The sequence below is a fragment of the Mizuhopecten yessoensis genome, unplaced genomic scaffold, assembly GCF_002113885.1.
Source record: "Mizuhopecten yessoensis strain PY_sf001 unplaced genomic scaffold, ASM211388v2 scaffold2369, whole genome shotgun sequence".
Taxonomy (NCBI): domain Eukaryota; kingdom Metazoa; phylum Mollusca; class Bivalvia; order Pectinida; family Pectinidae; genus Mizuhopecten; species Mizuhopecten yessoensis.
In genome coordinates, this window is record NW_018404512.1 from 1239136 (window position 1) to 1248054 (window position 8919).

An 8919-nucleotide genomic window follows, 5' to 3' on the forward strand; every position below is an offset into this window, starting at 1 on the left:
GACTTAGTAAGCTTCACAGCTTAGGGGACCGAACAGTTAGTCCCCGATACAGTCCATGACTTAGTAAGCTTCACAGCTTAGGGGACCGAACAGTTAGTCCCTGATACAGTCCACGACTTAGTAAGCTTCACAGCTTAGGGGACCGAACAGTTAGTCCCCGACACAGTCCACGACTTAGTAAAGCTTCACAGCTTAGGGGACCGAACAGTTAGTCTCCGACATAGAACTAGCTTAGTTAGCTGCACAGCATACTTTTTTATTCATTTTCTTATGACCTCGTTAATTAATATTACGTTTACCTCCAAATGAATTTTCTATGTCTTCATGTTCTAACATGCACTTGTACAGTAAGCAATTACACGGTATTGACGTTTGTCCTTACATTAAATCTACGAATTGTTTCCTTTGCCCTGAATTCTGAAATAACTTATTTTCTCTTTGAAAACATTAACTGAAAAAATGTCCCTGTGTCATGAAAAGAGCTTATGCTATACATACCAACACAATACCTGTCCAATGAGAAATATCTGAGTTGGAAGGGAGATAACCGTATATCTGAATATAAATATAGAGACATCTGAGGAGGAAGGGAGATAGCCCAAAGGAAGATAACCCTATATTAGCTTAAACTGTGATAAATATAATCTACGGAACTTGTTCAATATTCCGTTGAAAACCTGAACGTAACACATGGCCTTTACACTTGTATAATATATTATATACTTGTAAATATATGGTTGATGTTACCCATACAAGGTTAAAGACATCTTTGATCAATAGTTAACATCCAGATCAAGTGGGTGAACACAAAAAAAAAAAAAAAAAAAAAACTNGTATATGATATATTAGAAGACATTTATTTGGTTACAGAACTGTTGATATGTGGAAAAGTCTTTCTGAGGCGTTCATACAGGCTACAACGATTAGGGACTTTGGAATTAGTTTGGATAATCATTGGGAAAAACTTAGCTAGCTAGATTTAAAAGCGAGATTGATTTTTTACATATAGCGGCAAGTAATTGCCTTCGTCCATCATGTATCCTATTAAATCCTATCAAAATTACATGTATGTTGACAAAGCATATTACAGAAAATATCTATGAAGTACAGTATCATTATACAGACATGGAAGTTAACCCCCTTCCCCACACACACCCCTTTTTATATTATTAAATCAAGAATGAATTATTAAAATATATATGTGTTGTATTTTTCACTAAGTTTATGATGGACAATGAAGCTAAAGACAATATTTTAAAGTTATGTAGTTAGTAGAAATTAGCAAATTCGTATCCGACTTACACTATATACATGTAAATTATAATGTGTAAGCAATAGCAAGACATATCACTATTTTAGGCTAAATAAGATAGATAACATTGAACAATACGCTACACGTGGTATATACGCTGATAATCCAAAAAAGTAAAAAAAAAAAACATCAGTTAATCTATATAGCTAATTGAACATTAATTTAAAATATCTTTTTTTTTCAATTTTGACACCTGTTTCGCATGTTAAAACATACTTAAATATTGGCAATAAACTGTGTCTTTTCATTTTTGTCCATATACCACCATCGGAGAGGACTTATATAAGCTTTAAAGCTGTTGTCCAATTCTTTTGATGTTTTACAAAATCAATATGCACTATATCTGATATAAAGACATCTGAGAAGGAAGGGAAGGGAGATAACCCATATCATCCTAATTTCTATATGTGATATAAAGACATATGAGAAGGAAGGGAGGGAGATAACCCATGTCATCCTAATTACTATATCTGATATAAAGACATCTAAGGAGGAAGGGAAGGGAGATAATCCATATCACCCCAATTACTATATCTTATATAAAGACATCTCAGAAGGAAGGGAAGGGAGATAACCCATATCACCCTAATTACTATATCTGATATAAAGACATCTGAGGAGGAAGGGAAGGGAGATAATCCATATAACCCTAGTTACTATATCTGATATAAAGACATCTGGGGAGGAAGGGAAGGGAGATAACTCATATCACCCTTATAATTATATCTGATATAAAGACATCTGAGGAGGAATGGAAGGGATATAACCCATATCATCCTAATTACTATATCTGATATCAAGACATCTTGAGAGGAGGGGAAGGAAGATAACCCATATCACCCTAATTACTATATCTGATATAAAGACATCTGGGGAGGAAGGGAAGGGAGATAACCCATATCACCCTTATAATTATATCTGATATAAAGACATCTGAGGAGGAATGGAAGGGATATAACCCATATCATCCTAATTACTATATCTGATATCAAGACATCTTGAGAGGAGGGGAAGGAAGATAACCCATATCACCCTAATTACTATATCTGATATAAAGACATCTTAGGTGGAAGGCAGATAATCCAATCACCCTCATTGCTTTATCTGATATAAAGACATCTGAGGAGGGAGGGAAGGCAAATAACCCTTGTCAACCTAATTACTATATCTGATATAAAGACAGCTGGGGAGGAAGGGAAGGGAGATAACCCATATCACCCTAATTACTATATCTCATATAAAGACATCTGAGGAATAAGGGAAGGGAGATAACGCATATTACCCTAATTACTATATCTCATATAAAGACATCCTAGGAGGAAGGCAGATAATCCCAATCACCCTTATTACTATATCTGATATAAAGACATATGAGGGGAAATGGAGATAACCCACAGAGTGATAACCAAATACTCACTAGTTTTCAGATATTATGACATACAAGGACCAAGGGAAATAACCCTAAGGTAGCTAATTCTATAGTTACAATCTGGGTGCATACACATCTGAGGAGGAAGGGACTGACCAAACAAGTGATAACCCAAAACTTACTGACTCTGGATGTATACACATCTGGGGAGAAAGGGACATAACCAAACAAGTGATAACCCTATACTTACTGGCTATGGATGTATACACATCTGATGAGGAGGAGGGACATAACCAAACAAGTGATAACCCTATAATTACTGGCTCTGGATGTATACACATCTGATGAGGAGGAGGGGACATACCCAAACAAGTGATAACCCAATTCTTACTGGCTCCGGATGTATACACATCTGAGGAGGAGGAGGAGGGGACAAAACCAAACAAGTGATAACCTTATACTTACTGGTTCTGGATGTATACACATCTGATGAGGAGGAGGGGACATAACCAAACAAGTGATAGCCCTATACTTACTGGCTCTGGATGTATACACATCTGAGGAGGAGGAGGGGACATAACCAAACAAGTGATAACCTTATACTTACTGGCTCTGGATGTATACACATCTCAGGAGAAAGGGACATAACCAAACAAGTGATAACCCTATAATTACTGGCTCTGGATGTATACACATCTGCTGAGGAGGAGGGGACATAACCAAACAAGGGATAACCCTATACTTACTGGCTCTGGATGCATACACATCTGAGGAGGAGGAGGGGACATAACCAAACAAGGGATAACCCTATACTTACTGGCTCTGGATGTTTACACATCTGAGGAGGGGCATTAATACATACTTACTGGCTCTGGAGGTATAGACATCTGAGTTGATGTAGACAGTGCACTGATTCTCAATAGTTGGCATGACGTCACTAGGGAAGGAAGACGGCGTAAATAACCCGCCATTCGGAGCCTCAACTTGAAATATTGTCAGAAGATGTAATTAACAATCGCATCAATAACATTATATAAAACATCGTTATTTAGCAAAGAAAACAAAGTTTATCATCATGTGCAAAACACTCGGACTTAATAACAATAATTCTCTTCGTAAAACATTTTGATTTAGTAATAAGGCGATGGGTGTAATTATGTAACAAATATGTGTATCGTTCTATCTATTGCTATTTAGATCAATCTACCGTTTCGCCGCCTGATGTTAAACTCTGCTGGCACGTCCATTATCTGGGGCAACTGGAGACAAAGAATACCGGTCTGGTCAGTTGTTCTGGAAAATAGGAATTTCGTCGTAGGCATAAAATATAAGTATTTTTAATAAGCTATATTCAGAAGAAGATAAGTTATGAAAAGTTTTTTGTCTAATCAATCTTAAAAGATGTAATAGTTACACCAAGGGAATTTGTTGTATAGAACGTTTGTTTGGGTACACCATTCAGCGTCGGTGAAAAAGAGGACTCACCTAAGAAGTATGTCCGAGTACCGACTTTCTATACAGTCTAATTGTTGTGTTTTCCCTCCCATTACGATCTCGACATCGTGTGTTCGTATAGTCAGTTCCTCTCCCGGTATTCTTTCAAAGCGGTTGTCTACTAACTGGTGTTTACCTCGGAGATAACGCGGGATGGTGCATTTAGCTGTGAAAAGGGAATCATGACTAAATAGACCGTGATGATAATCTCAACATCTCACAGGTAAAAAACAAATATACTTGTACTAATCTAGAAAAGTAATTTGATTAAGCAAAGTTGTAGATATTAACAATATAAATGTACAACTGTTTACCCAAGTACTATAAAAACAAAAACGTGTTCATTTATTTGAATAAAAACACGTCTCCATACACAAAATAGATAGGTATATAAGTAAACTACTAGCAGTTTCGACAAACATACGACGCATGTACCCAGGCCATAATTAAAGTACCACGTATGTACTCTGGTTAATATAAACTTACAACGTATGTACCCTGGCTAATATAAACTTACCACGTTTGTACCCTGGCTAATAAAAACGTACCACGTATGTACCCTGGCCAATATAAACTTACAACGTATGTACCCTGGCTAATATAATCATACCACGTATGTACCCTGGCCAATATAAACATACCACGTATGTACCCTGGTCAATATAAAAATACCACGTATGTACCCTGGCCAATATAAACGTACCACGTATGTGCTCTGGTCAATTTAAACGTACCACGTATGTACCCTGGCCAATTTAAACGTACCACGTACGTACCCTGGCCAATAAAACATACCACGTATGTACCCTGGTCATTATAAAAATACCACGTATGTACCCTGGCCAATATTTATGTACCTTGGACAATATAAACGTACCACGTATGTACACTGGTCAATATAAAAATACCACGTATGTACCCTGGCCAAGATAAACGTACCACGTATGTGCTCTGGCCAATTTAAACGTACCACGTATGTGCCCTGGTCAATTTAAACGTACCACGTATGTACCCTGGCCAATATAAACATACCACGTACGTGTATGTACCTTGGACAATATAAACGTACCACGTATGTACCCTGGCCAATTTAAACGTACCACGTATGTACCCTGGCCAATATAAACGTACCACGTATGTACCCTGGTCAATATAAACATACCACGTATGTACCCTGGTCAATATAAACATACCACATATGTACCCTGGTCAATACATATGTATAAACGTACCACGTATGTACCCTGGTCAATATAAACGTACCACGTATGTACCCTGGTCAATATAAACATACCACGTATGTACCCTGGTCAATATAAACATACCACATATGTACCCTGGTCAATACATATGTATAAACGTACCACGTATGTACCCTGGTCAATATAAACATACCACGTATGTACCCTGGTCAATATAAACATACCACGTATGTACCCTGGTCAATATAAACATACCACATATGTACCCTGGTCAATACATATGTATAAACGTACCACGTATGTACCCTGGTCAATATAAACATACCACGTATGTACCCTGGTCAATATAAACATACCACGTATGTACCCTGGTCAATATAAACATACCACATATGTACCCTGGTCAATACATATGTATAAACGTACCACGTATGTACCCTGGTCAATATAAACATACCACGTATGTACCCTGGTCAATATAAACATACCACGTATGTACCCTGGTCAATATAAACATACCACATATGTACCCTGGTCAATACATATGTATAAACGTACCACGTATGTACCCTGGTCAATATAAACGTACCACGTATGTACCCTGGTCAATATAAACATACCACGTATGTACCCTGGTCAATATAAACATACCACATATGTACCCTGGTCAATACATATGTATAAACGTACCACGTATGTACCCTGGTCAATATAAACGTACCACGTATGTACCCTGGTCAATATAAACATACCACGTATGTACCCTGGTCAATATAAACATACCACATATGTACCCTGGTCAATACATATGTATAAACGTACCACGTATGTACCCTGGTCAATATAAACGTACCACGTATGTACCCTGGTCAATATAAACATACCACGTATGTACCCTGGTCAATATAAACATACCACATATGTACCCTGGTCAATACATATGTATAAACGTACCACGTATGTACCCTGGTCAATATAAACGTACCACGTATGTACCCTGGTCAATATAAACATACCACGTATGTACCCTGGTCAATATAAACATACCACATATGTACCCTGGTCAATACATATGTATAAACGTACCACGTATGTACCCTGGTCAATATAAACGTACCACGTATGTACCCTGGTCAATATAAACATACCACGTATGTACCCTGGTCAATATAAACATACCACATATGTACCCTGGTCAATACATATGTATAAACGTACCACGTATGTACCCTGGTCAATATAAACGTACCACGTATGTACCCTGGTCAATATAAACATACCACGTATGTACCCTGGTCAATATAAACATACCACATATGTACCCTGGTCAATACATATGTATAAACGTACCACGTATGTACCCTGGTCAATATAAACATACCACGTATGTACCCTGGTCAATATAAACATACCACATATGTACCCTGGTCAATACATATGTATAAACGTACCACGTATGTACCCTGGTCAATATAAACATACCACGTATGTACCCTGGTCAATATAAACATACCACGTATGTACCCTGGTCAATATAAACATACCACATATGTACCCTGGTCAATACATATGTATAAACGTACCACGTATGTACCCTGGTCAATATAAACATACCACGTATGTACCCTGGTCAATATAAACATACCACGTATGTACCCTGGTCAATATAAACATACCACATATGTACCCTGGTCAATACATATGTATAAACGTACCACGTATGTACCCTGGTCAATATAAACATACCACGTATGTACCCTGGTCAATATAAACATACCACATATGTACCCTGGTCAATACATATGTATAAACGTACCACGTATGTACCCTGGTCAATATAAACATACCACGTATGTACCCTGGTCAATATAAACATACCACATATGTACCCTGGCCAATATAAACATACCACGTATGTACCCTGGTCAATACATATGTATAAACGTCCCACGTATGTACCCTGGTCAATATAAACATACCACGTATGTACCCTGGTCAATATAAACATACCACGTATGTGCTCTGGCTAATATAAACATACCACATATGTACCCTGGTCAATATAAACATACCACGTATGTACCCTGGTCAATACATATGTATGAACGTACCACGTATGTACCCTGGTCAATGTTAACGTACCACGTATGTACCCTGGTCAATGTTAACGTACCACGTATGTACCCTGGCCAATGTTAACGTACCACGTATGTACCCTGGCCAATGTTAACGTACCACGTATGTACCCTGGCCAATGTTAACGTACCACGTATGTACCCTGGCCAATGTTAACGTACCACGTATGTACCCTGGCCAATGTTAACGTACCACGTATGTACCCTGGCCAATGTTAACGTACCACGTATGTACCCTGGCCAATGTTAACGTACCACGTATGTACCCTGGCCAATGTTAACGTACCACGTATGTACCCTGGCCAATGTTAACGTACCACGTATGTACCCTGGCCAATGTTAACGTACCACGTATGTACCCTGGCCAATGTTAACGTACCTCGTATGTTCCCTGGCCAATGTTAACGTACCTCGTATGTTCCCTGGCCAATATAGACGTACCATATGTATGGACTCTAGCCAATATAAGCATACCACGTACCCTGGCCAATGTAAACATAAATTTCCACTTACGTGTCCTGTCCAATATATAATGTCCATGTACCTAGCCGAGTACAAACTTACCACTTGTATATCCGGCTGAGTAGAAAAGGACGGTGATCAGCACCCCAACATGCTACAATAGATACAAAGCATTCATTAATTACTACTTGAAGAGTACGTACTGTTATTGTTAAACCTGTTTGCTGATATGTCAATACCTTTGATATAAACTTTAGCCAACATACCAATATTCTTTCAAAAGCGTTATTTTATCCACATTTTGCACGTGTAGAAATCCAACTGGTAAGTCTTTAAAACCAAGAAAATGTTATTGCATCTACCACTAATACAGTGCAACGCTGACCTAGGGACTCGGACCATCTCGTGTAGAAAACTCGGGATACATGGTTTTATAATACTGATACTTAGATTTTAATATTACAGCATGTGCTATCATTCCCTTGATTCGGTTAACAACTGTTTCACTGTGAAAGCTTAGATGTAATAGAGACCAAACAAATGAATAAAAAATGACTAAATATAAAGTTGTCTTTACGCGTAGTGTCAACAGCGGCCAGATGATATAAAAAGTTGTTCTAACGCGTAGAATAAACCGTGGCCAGATCAAGGAAAAAATTGTCCTTACCATTTTTCAAGCTCGTGCTACAATATAAAATAATGCACAAATTAAATTGTCGGTATTTATAGCCTCGCCAATCAGCTCCTGGACCACCTGTCGCGTGCACTGTACGGCCGTGGGCATTAATCAAGAGAAATGTATACACGTAGATGGTAATTAGGACAGAGACAGAATATAGCCTTTGGGCTTCAGTCATTATGCTATCTGTATTATGTTAATCTGTTTTAACATCAAGTAAAGCCCGACAAACTCGCTGTGGTTAAGTCAGCTACCTAGTATGGCGT

At 38.0% G+C, this 8919-nt stretch overlaps 1 protein-coding gene across 1 annotated transcript in view; it reads right to left on the reverse strand.

Annotated features, from left to right (window-relative positions):
* LOC110445805 overlaps nt 1–8628 on the reverse strand; it is an 11719-nt gene extending 3091 nt beyond the window's left edge. Inside the window, exons 1-5 of the mRNA XM_021490599.1 lie at nt 8552–8628; nt 8077–8128; nt 4167–4341; nt 3889–3974; nt 3548–3664 (exon numbers count right to left, since the gene is read on the reverse strand). Coding sequence (XP_021346274.1) covers nt 3548–3664; nt 3889–3974; nt 4167–4228 — 265 coding nt within the window. The 5' untranslated portion in view covers nt 4229–4341; nt 8077–8128; nt 8552–8628. The remainder of the gene's footprint in view (nt 1–3547; nt 3665–3888; nt 3975–4166; nt 4342–8076; nt 8129–8551) is intronic.
* Between the last annotated feature and the right edge of the window lie 291 nt (nt 8629–8919).